Here is an 18,791-nt window from a genome sequence, read left to right on the forward strand (position 1 = left end):
CATAGTGGGTATGTGCCAGTGCGAAGGGGCAACAACAACAACAACAACAGGTACAGCGATCAGTCTGTCATCTCTTTTATACATAAGCTAGAGTGAAACGACGCCCTTGTGTGAAGACTTCAAGCGGGAAGACTTCAGGATAGACTTATCGGTATGATATATTTAGATCAACTTCGATGCTGAGGACTTCGTATGTGCTGCGCTTTACACTGTGCTTAAGTACTATGATATGTGCTGCACTCCTTAATGCTTCGCGTTAGTGACGGCTAAAAGAGGACAGGGATGTTTGCAGCACTCAGTATATCTCTGTGAAAATTCTGACACACAGTCTTCAGTAGGTATGAAATACATTGGGCCAGGAAATTCTAAATGCAAGAGTGACTCAAAAGTAAGACCTAGGTATATTTAGGTCGAGCAGATGAAACTGCTAAACTGCGTAGAAGTTCTGCTGTATCCTCCGCGCTGCTAGTGTGCGCTTCGCAACCATGCTTGCCCATGCACCCATTGGCTAAAGTGGAAACGTGTGTTTCGTTAGCGTTTGTGAGATGGTCTGCTGGGTTGTGTACATAGTGGTCGCTGCATTCTGAAGGGCGAACTAAGGAACGGGACATGGTTACAAGAAAGAAAAAAAATAAGATAAGACTTCTCTAAATATAAATATCAGAATGGTGAGGTTTAGATTCACGACAGAGTGACTTTCACAGTTTCTATGTCATACTTTTTTGAAGATTTCGGTTATATGTACTACAGAGGGAATCGATACAGAAATCGCCATACGCGTCATTGGCGTTCGTAGCTTTATTGGCGTTCAACAACATTAACGTTCATTAGCATCATTAACGTTCGTGACTGAGCTGAAGGGCTAGTTATCACTTCGCGGTTTCCACTAATTGAGCGCAATAGATCTTTTCTCTGAAGATTCCCTATGGGCGCCACCATGAGCCCCTCTCGGCTGTTGTTAACATGTGTGACCCCCAAAAATGCAGGGCGGCCGAAGCATTGACTTGACCTTTTGTACTCCCGTGCAGCAGCCCAGGAAGGAGGGAATCCTCCTCTCTGGTAAAAATGTCTGTAAGTTGCTGGTCTGCTTAAAAAAAGTAATTCTACTTCTTAGAAGCATGCATTTTATTTTTAATGCACTAATTCAGACAAAGAAAGAACGGGAAAACAAAAGATGCAGTATGACATTCACACCAGCAACATTGCAACCTACGGAGTGACCGACGATGCGTTAGCCCTCCATGTTACGTAACACGAACGGCAGGGATAACAGATTTCTTTCCCAAATCGTCTTGCATATAACCATTTTCAGCATCGGGCTTCTGCATGGTACATATATCACCACTATTCTTAAAGAGGATGGTTGAAGACGATAGCCTTTTCGGGATTCTTCAATGGAAAGGCTTTGGTCTGTGTGTTTAGAACGAGTTGTTAACGATTTAAAGTACGAAGTACTGTACTATGGGAGAGCATAAAGCCGTCCCGTGGGCCTCAAACCAGCCCGTACAACGCTGGCTTAACTTCATGACAAAACTTTGGTCTCTCTGTCTGTCTGCCTGTTGGTGTCTGTGCAACAATTCAGGCACCTGGCGAAAACTTAAATTCCATGCTTAAAACCCACCCATCTAAATCTGGTCGCTGTGTTCACAATTCAACTCAGGTCAACTAAGAAGTGAATATTAAGCCTACTTGAAGCAAAACATCAATACATCAGTGTTAGGCAGTGAATATATTTATTTAGAAAACGCATAGGTAAGCAATTTTAAATGCCAAATTGTTTAGTAAGCTGGGCTGAAAATGCGATGCTATCAACGAGATAACGAATTTCCTAGTGCTTCGCTGAAAAAATTAAGGTCTCTAACTAAAGCTATAAAGTCACTATGTATGTGACCAAAGTAGTGAACTGGTTTGCCGTATTGCCTGGTTAGGAGCTATAGTTACGCGGCGAAGCCACCCTCTGTTTATGCAGGCGAAGCGTGTCACCGTTCACCAGGCGATGTGCCTGGCGTATCAACCACCGCTGAAGAAAGAAGAAACACGTGCTTTCGACAAATTGCTATGAGAGTACAAAAGCATTGTTAGTCTGTACGGCAACGAAAAGCGCAAAGGTGTAGCGTGGCACCGAATAACACGCACTGTCGCTGCCACATTGTCAAATGGGGCTTGCTATGGAAGATAAGCAACAACTAACAAACACAGAGTATAGGTCCTCCGAAAGGCACTGTTTATTGCAGTATGTTTTTCGGAAAGTAGTGCCGTATGCACGCAAGTACTTTGCTGTCGAAGCTTCACGAGATTCATCTAAAGCAAGTAAAAGCACCAGTTTAGCTAACGAGCTACAGAGCGCACGACGATCATTTGATAAATGGCGACCGCCTTGGGTGGTGCGGCCTGTGCACCAGCTTCTCTGCAGTGCATGGTTGCTAGCGGCATGAGAAAACAAAAATGTCCTACTATGAAACCTAAAGGTAGCACAGACAGTCACTCTTATCAAAAGCGCCTTTGTGCTGCCACCTACCAGTGGCTCAGCGTTCTAAAAAAAACTTTTGTCTTTTACCGTTACTACCAGATGGCACCATATCTCACACAGCACCCACAAACAGAAGACTACCGTCTATTGACGTACTTTGCGGAAAAACATGAAGATACGCGGCCAGTCTTTTTCTTTTAATCTGGTGGGTCAGAAAAGTGACTTACGTGACCAAGTGAAAAAAAAAACAGTTGTGGCTATGGTGAATTTCTATTATTATCTCACATTATGTGCAGCTCAAAAAATGAAACAACTCAAACTTCAAAGGAATTCTTTTTCAGTGGGACAGATGAAACCGGAGGACCAAGAGAACGTGAGACGGCGCAGTGGGGTTCACCGTTTACAACACGTTCTGAAGAACAAAAGCCTGGTATCAAAGGTCGGTGCTTTAGATAATCTGCCTGGTTAAGGATGGTTGATAGGGTTGATGACGATGGTTTCTATGACCACGACGGTACGTTGAAGAACTGGAAGGGTTTGGCTGTTTAGTTCCTGGCAAACTTGCCAGTTTATTCACACACTGGTACTAATTTAAAAAGGCCAGGGCAACCACTAAACGGACCACGCCGTATAATAACCAGGCTGAATCCACGCAGGCGTCACCTGCCAATTCACCAACACCCAATTCTCGATGTAATAATTAACCAGAGCCGGTGCCAAGCATGACATCTGTTCACTTCTCGTGATCTCCTTTTCGAGCACCAAGCTCTCCACCCTTCATTTCTTTCTTTTAAATATATCCCCTCTCACCCAAGGTCGACTTGTGGGATCAACCACTTTTTGATGCTCCGCCAAGGAAGCAAACAACTTACTTTTTCTCAGAGACGTGTCTCCGCCTCTGCGTTCTCACACTTTGCTGCCCTTATCCTGCAGCAAATTGGCTACAGAAGAAAAGAGCCATTTATTCAAGGTACAGCCTAAATGTAGTGTCACGTACGGAATCAACAGACCTCGCTAGACAGTCAATCAGCTGTCTCGAGTTGGTACACATAAGGTGCGGCCGCCTGTTCAAAATTAATGTGACAGCACACAGCCAGGATGGGGATTGTGACGGGGATAACTTTTTTCTCAGTATGGCTCTCTGTGAGAACGCTTCCGCCACGTGGGCGATCCACCAGCGAAAGGAGCGATGAACAAAAGCTCCCGGAGTTCGGCGACAGAGGCGCATGCTAGGGATGACGGCTTAATGACCCGTCCTCAGCAGCAGCTTTTCATAATCTTCCCTTTTCGTCAGGCGCCCTCTACTGACCAGCCATCGCTTGCTTGCCCCGAACATAACTTGCGCTGTTGCGAAACATTCCGATATTTAGCGCGAAATTTGAAAAGGTTGAGAAGGGTTGATATCTGGGCCAGTTGATTCATGATACTTGAATAAAGTGGTGTTGGCATTTGCCTCTTTCTCGTGTCCTGTGAAAAGGCGATACTTTCTCGCGCTTTCAAAAAACGGTAGGTCACAACGAATAAAGCAGAAGAAACAGAAATATCTCACTGGTGCGAGGTGCGTCTTGTCTCACATAGCTGTTTGTAGGAAATAACAATGGAACTTCTATATTTCACGTTGGAAATACGGGCGCTATTGTGGAACTACATTCACTGGGGGAGGATGCAAGTGATTTGACTTCGTAGCCTTCGCTTCGATGCCGAGATAACTTGATATGAGACCACATTCGCTTTCCCCTGCACTCTCTCTTCTCTTTTTCTCCAGAATCTGGTCTTAGGGGATTCGAAACGCCACGGCCGCTCCGCTAGATCCGCGTGCACTCCGCCCATTCTTCTCGCGGCAACGCTAACGTCAACGCCACGCTGAAAAATATTGGCAGCATATCCACGGAGTGAATGATAGAGAGTAGGGCAAAGCATTCGTCCGTCCATTCGTTCTTGCTTCCGTTCGTACATCCGCCCGTCCGTGCGTGCGTCTGTTCGTGCGTCCGTTCCTGTGTTCGTCCATGCATCCGTCCCTGCGTCCGTTCATGCGTCCATTCATGCATCTGTCTGTGTGTCCGTTCGTCCATCTATTCAACACTCCAAGTACCACCATCTCGCATCTTTTCATCATATATTCCCCATATAGAAGCACCGCCATCCAGCGGACATTCCAAGGACTAAACGAGAGGTGGCACATGCACACTTTCTTACGGCTTGCGCTTCGGGTCTACTTCCCACCTTTAACCACCTCGAGCTCATAGCATATACTAGTTCACTGTATTCATGACACTGCGGTCCAACGCTCGCTAAACCTTTCATAAACCAAGGAGGTTACGCCCAGCGAGTATAACGTAGCAACCTTTTCCTGTAAGATAGTGCTCGATGTACATCCTAATGGCTGCTAATGAGGAATGAGAGACAGGAGAATTCGGCTGTTGCTTTTTCACGGCTTGCGCTTCGTATCTACTTTCCACCTTTAACCACCTCGAGTTCATTCATGGTATATACTAGTTCATTGTATTCATGGCACTGCGGCTCAACGCTCGCTAAACCTTTCTAAAACTAAGGAGGTTACACCCAGCGAGTATGACGTAGCAACCCTTTTCTGTCAGACAGTGCTCAATGTAGATGGCAATGGCTGCTAATAGGGATTTCAACATGCGCGTTAACTAAAAGCCAAATGCTTCTGTCTCTCATTCCCCCTTGGTAGCCACTGGCATGTACATTGAGCAATATTTTTTATTGTTCAACAACGCACAGAAGAAATCTCCCACCGGCACCACCTTGGAGGTCAAAATGTTATACTTGTTACATACTGCAACAGTTACGAGGGATGAACGGGTGCCGTTATAAGAAGCCTCGCCTCTAAAAAACATTGTTATCACTTACACTTCTCGCTTGAGTGGTCAATCTGCCTAACTTTTCGAAGTTGTCTTGAAAAGGCTGTTTTCACCTGTTCCCTTTTCAGGTAATTCCCGTGCGGCGCCGTTCGTCTTCGCCATCGCTTCTCGAGCTAGGAAAAGAGGAGGCCTCGAGGGCGACGCTGTTTAGCGCTATCTTCCTCTGTATTCTCGTGGTGGTGGCCATGACTGTCTTCATCACTCGACAACTGGCGTCGCGACACGCTAGTGAGGAACATGTCTGCACGACCGAAGACTGCATCCTGTTCGGGAGTTCCCTGCTCGCGAGGCTCAACCTCTCGGCAGACCCGTGTTCCCACTTCTACCATTACGTCTGTGGAAACGTAGGTGCACGAAACCTCGTGTCATTCTTGAAGCAGTACATCATTGGCAGGCAAGGCCGTGTTAACTACAGTTATTGCAAGGTGCGAATCGCCACGTAACATTTAAACGAAATTCGTTCGAAGTTCGGCGACAGCAGTCAGTCTCGGCTTTAGAGCGAAAGGTGCCTAAATTTCTTCAGGAGCATGTTTACAAAACTGTTCGATGAATATATGCTAGAAGTATCTACCGCTAGAGGTACTACGCATGCCGTAATAAATCTTCTCGCAGCTATCATGAAACTTTTCCGCTAATTACAAAGCATTAGCTACGCGTTTTCTATGCAAGTGCAGCTTTGGGTATGTATTGTTGGGTATGTATTGGGGTTATGCGTTCTCTATTGTTAAGCATTCGTCCAAAAGTTACCGAACTGCTAACATAGTGGGAGCTAATATAACACCTAATCGTTAACGATTAGCTCGGAACACCTAGAAACAACCTTGAAATTGCCTAGTAGCAAGGTTAGAAGACTTCAGAATCATCAAGGTTTGCTGGTTCAGACTATGCACGACTTGACGCCAGTTTCGCTATGCTTGTGTCAACACTTGTAACTTATTTTCAAAATACTTTAACTAGTTTAGGCACTTTCTATCAACTCGAAGCACTTAGCTTTCACCATGTGTGATTTACATGTGGAGAACGCATTCTAGGGCAACGAATTTTATGTAGCGATTCCGTTTGTTTGGTCTAACGCTATGTCAGCGGCCACGGCGATGTGAAGGCATGCCAAGTTAGGACTACCGAAAAAAAAAGTGTTAACACGGAAGCAAAGCGCCCTTGCTTTGCTGTCAATCATTTTATGGTTCGCATTAATCCATATATTATTACTATCTCCCATTGGTATATCGTATAAAGTAACAGCACAGCGTGGGTTAGAGCCCACTTCCATTCACAAGAAAAGGGGGAGGGGGGAGTCTGCAGGCTCGTACAACAGAGAATTGAGGAAAATGATACATAATAAAAAGATAAAAGTTTTTTCATTGTTAGACTTTTTGTTATTTATTGAACGTTCCGCCACTCTACCCTCCACCGCAGCCACACACAGAAAGATGCTTCATATCTGAGCTACTAAGCTTCTGTAATTCTGGCGAATGTCTCCTGAAGCACCAAAGTTAAAGTACTAACATTGTTATACTCATTACCCGCAATGGTACTACACCGGCCAAGGTTATATGGCTACTAAGCTAACCAGCGCAGGTTGGATCGCAGGCCATGGTGGCCGCGATTAGATGGGAGAACAATGCAAAAACATCTGTGCCCTTAGATGTATGTGCACGTTAATATGGTCTAGCTCAGGGGTCAGTGACATGTGGCCCTCGTGCACTATTATGCTGACCGTGGCATGGCGTCAAACCCTCGGCCGCTTTTCCTTGCCATGTCCTATCTGAAGGCTGACATGGCAGTTTTGACGTGAAATTGGATTCACAAAGTGGTTCTAAGAGAGAAAGGGAGAGAAAAGTGAGCCCCGTAACTGTCTGCGCCAGCGAGCGACACCTCAACAGAAGCTCACTAGGGATAGGGGTGAGGAGGGATTAAAAGAATAGGAATAAAGGTGTAGAGAGAGAGAAAGAGGCGTGAGGCGGCAAGCCAGAGAGCGACGACATATTGAGGGCTAGGAGTTCTAGTAACCTATATGCTTTACTATATCTTTGGGGCACGCATCAAATTTTCACCCAAACTTTCATTCATGTTTACTTACTTTTGCGTCATGGATATTAATAAAGTTCACCATTTTGTGCCCTAAATATAATAAAAGACCCAAATAAACGATGATGTCGCTTTAACAATTCATAAAAAAAGGCTTACCGTGTTTTCGCTAGCATTTATGTGCTAAACATGGCACTAATTTTCTGTATTTCTGCACTAATCACACCAAGGCGGCTTTCGACGCTGACGAAGAAAAGGTGATAAGAATGTACAGTATAAAGGTGGAGGACTTCATGCACCAAATAGAAGAGGTTCCTCGGACGGGCACAGGCATCTCGCACGATTACGAACTGAAGGCTTCGCTGGCGCTGTACATGTGCCTGAATAGACCACAGACTACGGATCCGGCACCATTCGTCCAGTTTATGCGTGAACATGGAATGATGTGGCCTATGGAACCGCAACTACCCAAACGTGCAAGCAAAGAGTCAGGTGAGTTGTCGCCAAAAATTTACATTGCGTCATTAAGCAAGCGTATGGATGATGCATAAACGCTAATACGTTTAAGATGTTTTTCAAGAAGACATGAGGTGCTTAGACACATAGCACTGCTGATTCCCGTTAATCCGTTAACTTTGCTAGTTACTTTCTCTGCTGCTCAGTGATTGTGGCAATATTGATTAAGTGTTTGTAGATCGTCAGACGCACATAACTGATAATATATTGAACACTTGTATATTTATTATTAACAGTTCTTTTTTGAAGCAAAATGCTGCGCCAAATTCCCTATAATGTTCGCGGGAATAAAAATAGACAGGCTCACACAACTATGTTTTCCTTTTTCTGCTTTAGTACATTACTTATAGGTGCCAAGTAGAGTAAATAGATACCGCATATTTAAAAGTGAGTAATTGTTACGGGACCTAGCAAAAATTGTTGTAGTTATTCAGTATTTGAAAAGTCATTGACCACTACAATTTTCATATGCTTGTAACGTCAAGTATTAATTTGCATATGATGTGGTTGAGCATTTTAGGAGTGTACTCAAAGGAGCAAACAGAAGCAATTCACTTTGCGGCATGCGGCTGAAAGCTTTGTGTTCTTTTGCTCCCGGTGTTTGCTCCTCCCGGATTCCACAGATGCCCATTGGCTCGTGAGTTTACAGAGCTACCAGAAAATGGGTTACAGTTCTAGGTTGTAGGAAACCTATTGTCTCGGACATTTCATTCGCAAGAAAGGTCTTTTATATTCGGTGTTCATAAATGACTCATAAACTGTTATGCACAAGATTTTATCGTGACTGTTTTGGTAAAAAATAAATAACGGAAACTCGAAAAAAACATTTTTTGAACGCAATTTTTCTTCCCTGGAGCAGTGATGAGAGCTTGTACAATGCAGCTGCAATGTTGTGCAATATCCATAGGTTTGCCACTAAAAATGCATACATCGAGCTATCTCATGGCTTTATTGAATACGCGCGCAGACAAGCACATAAGAAATAAAAATATATACAAAAACAAGAGAAGATCAGTGTCAGCCATGTTCGCCGTGGCAGTTGCATTTGCTGGGCATATTTTTATTAGTAGTATTTTAAGAGTCCCAAGGAAGATATACTATTATTAACGAGAGTATTCACAAAGAATCCAGACGGTTCAAGGTGCAATGAACGCAAAAATGACGACGGGGGCTGAGCGATCGTGCATGGTTTCTACGAGTATCAGTATCGAGATCACACAGTGGGAGAAGTCCATTTTATCACTAGAGGTAATCTAGACCATGAAAGCGCACTAGTATTCATTCTTAGTTCCCGGGTTACAAATGCTTACGAATGTATTTTGCCGCGACGGGTGCATTTAACGGCATGTTTAATTTTGAACATTTGTCAGGTTTTAAATTTTACGTGCATACGGCGGCTTTGGTGCAATAGAAGGAGGTGTTATGGGATAGCATAAACTATTCTGCTTCATCTGCTTTGCAAGATTGTATCGTTGATTGCTTGAAACACTAAAACGATGCTTCCCGTTAATTTTTAACATCTACGAAACTTCACCCCTTATGCAAAGCTTTCTAGGAAGGAGGCCTTTTAGGTAATAGGCTGAACGGAAATGAACCTGTAATTGATACAGTAAAGAATAATAAGTGGCCTTGTGTTTCCACTCTTTGTTTGTTCATATACCTAGGTGAGCAGAGACGGAAGGTACTCGCAGGCCACATGGTGCAGATAGATAGATAGATATGTGAGGTTTAACGTCCCCAAACCACCATATGATTATGAGAGACGCCGTAGTGGAGGGCTCCGGAAATTTCGACCACCTGTGGCTCTTTAACGTGCACCCAAATCTGAGCACACGGGCCTACAACATTTCCTCTCCATCGGAAATGCAGCCGCCGCAGCGGAATTCGAACCCGCGGCTTGCAGGTCAGCAGCCGAATACCTTACCCACTAGACCGTCATGGCGGGGCCACATGGTGCACCTCTGCATGTGGACCTCTGAAGAAAATCAACAGTATGTGTCAGAGGTTTCAACATTTTTGAACACTAGCCTGTGCTAGAGCATGCCATACAGAGCATCTGCATTCGTGAGTAGGCAAATATCCACTCTTTTTATTGATGTGCAATGTACCTCAAGTTACAGTGGCTTCCACTCACTAAGTGTGGAAGCAAGCCGGACGGCTAACGCGAACTTAGAGTGACACGTGGTGTTTTGAAAGGCTCGTAGTGGAAACAGTGAAATGAAGTTCAGTAAGGTGAGAGCTGGACTAGTTGGTGACTGATCAATATACCGTCCAGTGCAGTAGCACACTTAAACGAAACAATGAAGACTAAGACAGGACACTTGCTACTCTTGAAACTGAATTTACGACTTTAGAATGGCTTGCGAAATCGGCTCATTAGAAGGTTAGAATGGGTTATAGACGGACTTGGCACATATTATATTAGCCAATAGCTCACGCCCATGGTCACGCCTAGTCAGGCCAGCGCACGAGAACTAGATCGGGCTGGTGTCGTGAAGTTGCAAAAGCTTATGCACAGTACAGTTGTAAAGAAGACGTGGATAGAAGTACTGAGTGCATGAAAAACTGACTTGAATCAGGTGCTTTGAAATTGTAGAGGAACTACGTGTGAACGTTTTCCGAAAAAACACCTCAGCGAGAAAGTTCAGTGAGCATATGGGTGCAGACGAGCTAACAAAGGAGCCGCCCAGATATTTGTTGCGTGTACCTGTTATGACGAGCAAAGCCACAGGCCTCTGGAGTGTCTCCTTAGGTATCTATGCAGCATGATAGATTGTTTGAGATACTGGAAGAGTTAAGTTCATTGGACAGTGGGTGGTAAGCTGTAGTGATGAAAGTTGTCAATACGGGATGTGTCAGCCGCTCACTGAAGCGTGCGAAATCTAACTGCTGACTCCGCGTGGTGACTTTTATTGAGAGGTAGCCAAACCGCACAGTGCACGCGGAAGCTTAGGCTCTTGCGACAGTGGGTGCCATGATGCCACAGATATATGCATAGCTTCTGCTCATTGCACCCGATTGTGACACGCAGCCCTAGACTTCGAGATGCGCAAACGAAATTTTGGTGGTATCGTCATGGAATTGTGATTTGACAGATCAAAACCTTATCCAATGCACCGAGTTGGTGTAAACTTTCGTGTGTTGAGACGACAAACGCCGTCGTGAAATTTTACGTTCAGCTCAGGACAAACAAAGCTTCGTTATCACAGGTATCGGCTTTGAGAATGGAGAAAAAGAACGCACCGGTGCGCATTCGCTTGCGCAGGTAACCCGATCTTTCCCATACTGGTGGACTTGTCCCTGAACTGGCGAGTATCTCTCTGGTTCGACGTGAACGTGATGAACTTGGACCGTGAAGAAAGCTTCATTGTCACCTTGGACGACCCAGGACCTGTGCCTGTGTTCCGCATGGCGCAGCTTTCGTCCCTTGGAGATGACGCATACGACGGAGTTGTACAGCAGGTCGTTTTATAGAAACATAGTTCCTTTGCATATGAGTTCGCTGGATATGTAGAGTAAATACATGTGCTCATAATGAAATGAAACAGGAAGTTTTTGAGCACAGTTCATTACGTGAACGTGAAGTACCGCACCTGACTTGAACGACGATGGTCGCATGCTCTTATGGCTTAGGTCAATGTTTCACCTCTCGAGTGCTTCTCATGGTCTTCTGAAACGTGCGCTGTCCTCCAGGTATCGGCTTTTCAACACGTTGATTCGGGTTACAGGACTGTTGGTGATGGAGCGTATGGCTTAGCTTAATATTTGCGAATGCGGCTTTTAATTTGATGCCTTTCGTCCTCGGAAAACTTTGCTTTATGAGAGAAGGTCAACAAATGAATAGTGTAGAAGAAACAAAACGGTGCCTTTCGTGTCGGACCCTTCTTCATACGTTTATTCGCTTTGCGCCTGATAGTTTATAATGCTTTTAAATTTAAAGGTAATACTAGAGTAGAGACACATCTTTGGGGATCAATTCCAGCTAGATGCGCCCAATCCAGCCGCTCACCACCCTCTCCTTTAGCCCCTTCCCTGCTCTCGTCCATCGTCTAGCCTTCCCGTGTGCTTTGCTGTCAAGGGGGAGGCAGCCCCCTCATGCAGTGCCTGACGAAAGAAATTGTACGAATTCCTCGTTCAGTTGCGTACAGAGCCGTGGGGTGGCGTCTTGCATTCCTCTTGTTGTCTATGTTGGCTGTCATGCTGGCTCTGTAAAAGATACGGTTTTGAGATAGTGTGTCGCCATTCGTGACACTATGCGAGCAACCAATGGGGATGCATCACTGCAATGATACTACATGAGCTGCGCCGTGATGCGGTGGCGGCGTTGCTTTTAGCGACAAAAAAAAGGAGCACAAAGGAACAAATTTGACAGACGTACGATATTGTGGTGAGAAACACGTCTGTCGCATCTGCAGAGTAAAACGCTCGGAAGCACGTGTGACGCAAGAAGTGCAACCTAGGGAGCCTACGTGAGACAGGTGGTCATGTAGGCTCCCTAGCGCGACCCCTCATGCAGCTTCGAAATACGACCATTCCCTGTACGAAGGCGGACTGACGGCTCCGTTGATAAGTGCGCGTTTGCACTGTTACTGAAAGAAATATAGGAGGCGTTGTCCGAGAGCAGGTGGTCCACAGCATTGGAGTTCCTAACCAGTAATAATAAAAGTACCATGGATGAATTTTAAGTGCTTAGGGCACGTTTTGTCAAGATGCTGATGCGTGAATCTTATTTTTAATATAATTTGCAAGCTTACAGACAATCAGCAAAGTTGCGTTGCTTCTTGCGCGGTGAATAAAAAAAAGGCGAAATAGGTAAGACATTACTTATTTATGCTTGAAGGACGCAGTAAAGAGCAAAGTAGTCATGAAGACAAGAAAATCAAACAGGTTCTACAGTTGAACATACGTTATGAGCCTGATAGGTTAATATAAAAAAGCAGCCTGGAACACAGTGTGAATGGGTTGAGCTATAAAATGTGCTGGTGGGACCATCAAGTGAGCCAGGTGCGGTATAATCGCGAGTGTAGTTTACTACCTTTGTTTATTTTTATGCAAGCAATAGAGTGAACGTCTTGGGTTCATTTGATCAGGCTGTTTTAGCGGATCACATAAACTTCTTGACAATCATGTTTTTTTACATAATGATTCATTGGTAACAAATATACTAGCCAGAATCGGAAAATAGAGAGACTGTATTGGAACTTTAGTGTGTGTTGTGCATACAATGCCTACCCCAGAAATGGGCAGCCTAATGAGACTCTCAAGATACTGCTATTTCTTGATGATATTTTAGAGCTTTACTGCATCCACCTGTACCTCTTGTGATTGAATCATTTGTGACTATAACATTTATTTTTATAGCGGTAAAAACAAAGTATTAACACATAACCATACCTATAACATCAGAGTATTATAACAGTTTGAGCAAATTTATCAATTAAGCTCAAGTGATAGTCAAGCCAGCCTCAATAATAATTAAGCTTTTAGATTTTTGATTTCTCAGAAGGCTGGAAATGTTGGTGACATAAAAGTATCTTTGTAGCAGAGATTCAGGGGAAAATTAAGGCCTGAGCAGGTGAAAAATTCTGGAACAGAGGTGTGTCACTGCAGCCAACGACTGGCAAAGTGGCCCTGCCCTCATGAGGGCCTTCATGTAAGCAAGGCCCGTTACCGAAATGCTGGCTCGAGAGACACACCTCGTTTTATTGTTTTTCACCGAATATGTGACTGTTGTGTAACAAAAAACTATGATTAATAGAAAAGTAATTCGGGCAGTTGTTTTGCTCAAAAGTGGCAAAAATTTCCAGAATTCGAGTTTACAAGTTTGGAAACGCATTGCATTGTTTACATGAGGTGACGCCAGTATACATTTGGCATAACACGATGCCAGGTACAAGAGCCAAATACTGATTGCAGCCAATAATTTGTTTGGCGGAATTCTGAGTCGCTTCGTGGGCTTAAATTGTCCGCTGGCATTAGCAGCACGTACAATTGACCCAAGATGCTGTAATAATGACAAACTTTTTTTTTAAATCTAAAGCACGCAAGAGTCCTGTGCGTCGAATATACATGGCAATGTAACTGCGCTGCTTAACAATCTTCAGTAACTCCACACAGCCTGCTTAAAAGCGCTAACTTTTCTAAGAGCCAAAGACGAAGTAAAAAAAAAAAAAGGAAGCTCAATTTTAAGGCTCCTGCATTTGTTCTGCACATACGTTTCTGCCCGTGCTATATAGGGTATGTTCAGGTTGTCGATTAGGTATATCTTTGAAGCCATGCTTTCGAAAACACTTTCAATGGAATACAACAGTCTCTTGAAACGCGTTGATTTGTAGCGTCAATACACTCCTTACTGACCATTTAATCAGAAATATTTTGTGCTTACGCCACCAGATGGCGTCTTTCCTTTCTGGAGGCACCGTGACGCTCAGCGAAACAGAACTGACCGACCTGCGTCTCGATGAAGGAATTGTGCGGAACACTTTGTCCTTTCGCCGGGATCCGGAGGGTGAAGAAGCAGATGAAGTAGACGTAATTCTGTCCATCGCAGAAGTCCATGTCCTATCTCGGAGTGTGGGTTCTGACCAGTGGCTGGCCACATTACGGAACTCACTTCAAGGCGCTTTCGGCATGACCCTTTCGAATGAAACTAAAATACTCGCCTTTAACAAGGCGACAATCAACGACGCTTTCACCATGCTCGAAGATCTACCGTATGAAGTAGCTCTAAATGTGACCGGGTGGATGTTCGCTTACATCTACGGGTGGACGATGGGTGCCCGCTTCGACACGTTCCATCCTGGGCATGGAAACCCTGAAACGTTGAGCTCCAGGACTCTGTGCTTCTTAGCTGTTCACGAAATGCACGGTCTCGCTATTGTCGCTGTTTACATGTCCAAACTGTTCAACGCATCGCAACGGGCCGACGTGAAAGCCATATTGGATTCTATTACTAACGCCCTGCGCGTTGTCATTACAAATACTAATAGTATAACTCCGTTGACAAGGCTTAGGGCGGAAGCCAAGATAGCTGACGAGCTAGGCATTTCTCTTTGGCCTCCAGAACCATTCTTCAGCAGACAGATGCTCAACGAGATCACCACAGCGTTTCCCGCAGAAGGCACGTCACTGTTCTCTCTCCGGCTTCAAACGATGAAAGTGCTGCAGGAGTCGAGGACCAACCGCTACTACTCCAGCCTTTTCACAAGGCGCGTCCGCTGGTTTACTCGTAGCGTCCGCTACCTGTACAGCCAAAATTACCTTGAAGTCAGTGTGTGGGCCCTCCTTGCACCTTCCTATAGGAGGTGAGTGGGATTACCAACAGTACAATAGTTGGTTTTGGAAGATGTTAAAGAGACACTGAAGACAAATAACAATTATGTAACAGTGAAAGCTCAATGTAAGACAATGTATAAAACGGCAACATTTTCAACAGCAGTGCCCTACTTACCGAGAAATTAAGCTAAACGTGCCACACGACTGGCACCATGAGTGGGATAGTTTGAAAATGATCCCGAGGACGTCAGATCATCCGACTACTATCATTCACTAGTAATCAAACTAGCTGCAATAAAAAGAATCTTCTGTGCATAAAAAAGACATTGTAAAATGCTGCTTGTCCATTTCTGTTTGCTTCATCGAAAATAGAGCCGCCTGGCGTTACTATGGGGAATTGCACGAGCGGTTAAAAATTTTGTTTTTGCCTGGTTATGCTAGATAGGCGGTGCCATCTAGCAGTGTTCAATTGAACGAAGCAAAACACGCCGTGCGCTGGCCATCACAGAGGCCATGGTAGAAAATTGTTCAACTGCCGTGGTTGCTGCTGTGACTCCCGCTACTGTTGCTCTGGAGTTGGTTGCCAAGCGATCTGCACTGAACGTCTCAACCATGCATGCCTTACGGCTGAACAGTACAATGATCGATTCACTTCTAAACCAGTGAGCTTCAGGAGAGAGCCTCGGCCAGCTGCCATCTCGAGGATGAGCTGAGACTGGTCGCGAAGGAGCAGAATGCGACCCGAGCTCAACACATCCGGCAATATGAACGCCCCTGCTGTTCTCTCTGCTCTCCCTGTCTCTCTTTCATGCTCCAGAGCCAAAGAAATACACAACAATGTGGCACAGTGGTGCAATGTAAAAGTAGCTCATGCTTTTAGTTCGAGGTATGCGAGAACGAAGGCACTCTTAGAATTGGTGGTCCAAACTTCTGCATGCAGATTCTTGTAACACTTGGAATGCGCCATACTCTAGTTATATATTCAACGAAAACCAGCAGACGATGAAGCCAACGAAGGCATGGGGAACGTTTACTGTACTGTTCAAAGTGTATCGTGAATATTCTGGATATAGACGTGAAGTAAGTGAAGTGGGCGAAAAGACAACTTGCCGTCAGTGACCTTCGAATCCAAAGGTCACACATAAGGAAAGAAAGTAGGCTAGAACTAGAGGGAAGTGCACTAGATGATTACTGATGACATGGATTATATCTGCGTTGGCATAGCTTGACCACTGTGATGTCACGAAGCTAAGTACAAAAACTTGGGATAGATATCTGGCTACCGCAACAGCATTCAGATGGAGACAAAATGCTGAAACACTTCAGTGATGACATTCAACTGAAGTGTAAATATTTACGGTGGAGAAAGCATACTGAAATCGCCCCATAACGCCTACTTATCTGTACATCAAAAACCGTACCAATATGGCATATTTTTGTCACATTAGAGGCGCGAATGCACTTTGGTGCTGATGAAAGCCTGAAACGTTCACGTTGTAATATTAAATTAAAGGTCTTTACTAGACTGCCAATGAGAGGTTTTAACCATTCAAGAAAACGTAGCAGCCAGGAAGGCACACATACACAGCGTTGAGTATGACCTAAGAGCAGTAAATGCACTTCACTGGATTGCCTGTCTTTGTGCGCTGTTAAATTCTTTCATAACTGTGAAACAACTTGCCCAAACATTTGCTTTAACTTGACTTCCACTCCTTTTCTGCCGCTGGCTGTACAGCACTGATGACGTGTTCACCTTGCGGGTTTGAAATGCAGGCATGGCTCCAGTCTCATGATGTTCAGCGGCCTGGGTTTCGAAATCGCCCGTAGCCTGGTTCGTGCACTCGACAGTCACGGAAGAATGCTCGACGGGAAGGGCCAGCCAGATTCTCGATGGGCTCAGAAGCTCAAGTGCTCGCTCTATGACGCGAAGACCAGACGCGAGAAGTGAGCACTCGCGGAGGTCTTCGCCCTGAACGTGACTGTACGGGCTTTCGAGGAGAGCAATTCCGCTACGCAAAGCTATTCCAAGCTCCCATTCCTGGAGTCAATGAGTGAAAACCAAACGTTCTTTGTGAGTTTGTGTAGTCATTTCTGCGGAGACAAAGAACGTGCAGAGCTCTGCAACCTGGTCGCAAAGACGGCGCGTTTTCGCAAGGCATTCCGCTGTGAAGACCGCATGGTCAGTGGGAGGCCGTGTGAGTTCCTCTGAGTTATTGCGAATATCTACGATCTACACGTTGTGGTTTTTTCAAGTAGATCATATGAGCAGAAATAATTATAATAAAGCTTGTTTTAATGCGTAGGAAAGGCGGACTTTTGAAGGCTATTGCAATTGAAAAGGTAATAAAGGCATAAAGAACTTATGAGCGTGTTACAAGTACCAGTATGAAGCCGCTTGTCGTACGCCCAACGAGACGTCACCATGCAGCATCTTTAACGCCTTATCTAACGAGAAAGAACGTTTTTAAATATACTGTTTGTTTTCTGTGCCACTACTTGATGAAACAACTGAGCCGTGGCTAATTCATGCGGTATTGATGCAATAACTTCTTGATTACGTCGTTGCTTTTGGTGCACCTTTTGGATAATATAATAAACTGGTCATCTTTTATTTGCAGTTTTAATAGTGTCGTCTGTTCACATTATTCTTTGTTATTTTAGGTTTCGGACTATTCATGTACGTACCATTTTTTTCATCTTGTTAACAAATTGTGTTCTTGCTCAAACTTAACATGTTCATTTCTCTTTCCCCTCTTTTTACATATGTTAATATTGTATTCTGATTCTCCTCTTAGTTCTTCCCTTACTGGATATGCAGTGAGTTGTTAATAAATAAAATTACATAAATACAAACCTTAGGGTATCTTATGTTGGTTGCATGTTTCCTTGTTTGCCTTGACGTTGCTTTGGCAAGCTGGAAGAGATCTCAATGCAACAATTTGCATTGCCTTTCGCTATATCACAGGTCCTGGATTTGTAGCGCAGAATATATTGTGTGCCCACACCATTATTGACGACGTTTCGGGAACACGTGCGCGGTGGAAAGCAGCGTAGACGCTAGGATATGTTAGTATTGTTCGGCGATAACCTGCTAGCACCGAATCATCATAGACTGGGCAAGGACAGCATTTGCCTGTTATTCAATGACTAGAAGTGTCGTGCCGCTTATCACAACAAGGTATAACAGTTGTTCATTTTTTTAGGTTTCTTAAGATACTATTACGTCACGGCGCGTACCAGACGAATGGAGGGCTTGTGCTGCCAACCAGAAACGTTATTGTAAATCTGAAGTGACTCTTACGCTCCCTGCCCGATGCTGCATTGTCACCGTATCGGTTAGAACAATAAAAGAAAAGAGATGGAAGCACTGTGACATGCGTGAGTTTGTGTGGTTAGGGCGACGGATCTAGCCATTGCAATTCTTGGGAGAAGGGGACGCTAGCTTGATTTGTAATTACATGTCGTGTAAATTGCTGACACAGCCTGTCGTTCATTTTGCTCGTGTGCACTCATCAATGAATGCATATTTCAGTTTACAGCCCTCTAAGAACAATTTTGCCTTTTCATATATGTCATGGCGCACGGGGCATGTTTATCATGCTATTCATGTCTCGACG

General features: G+C 44.5%; 1 protein-coding gene across 1 annotated transcript; it reads left to right on the forward strand.

The window, feature by feature from the left end:
- Positions 1–2,963: 2,963 nt before the first annotated feature.
- LOC142817543 (neprilysin-1-like) lies at positions 2,964–17,122 on the forward strand. The gene is made up of 6 exons (XM_075894576.1): positions 2,964–2,984; positions 5,424–5,699; positions 7,614–7,875; positions 11,165–11,352; positions 14,293–15,203; positions 16,948–17,122. Exons 1-6 carry the CDS (start codon positions 2,964–2,966, stop codon positions 17,120–17,122), a joined length of 1,833 nt encoding a protein of 610 aa, XP_075750691.1.
- The last annotated feature ends 1,669 nt before the right edge of the window (positions 17,123–18,791 follow it).

The sequence above is a fragment of the Rhipicephalus microplus genome, chromosome 5, assembly GCF_043290135.1.
Source record: "Rhipicephalus microplus isolate Deutch F79 chromosome 5, USDA_Rmic, whole genome shotgun sequence".
Classification (NCBI taxonomy): Eukaryota; Metazoa; Arthropoda; class Arachnida; order Ixodida; family Ixodidae; genus Rhipicephalus; species Rhipicephalus microplus.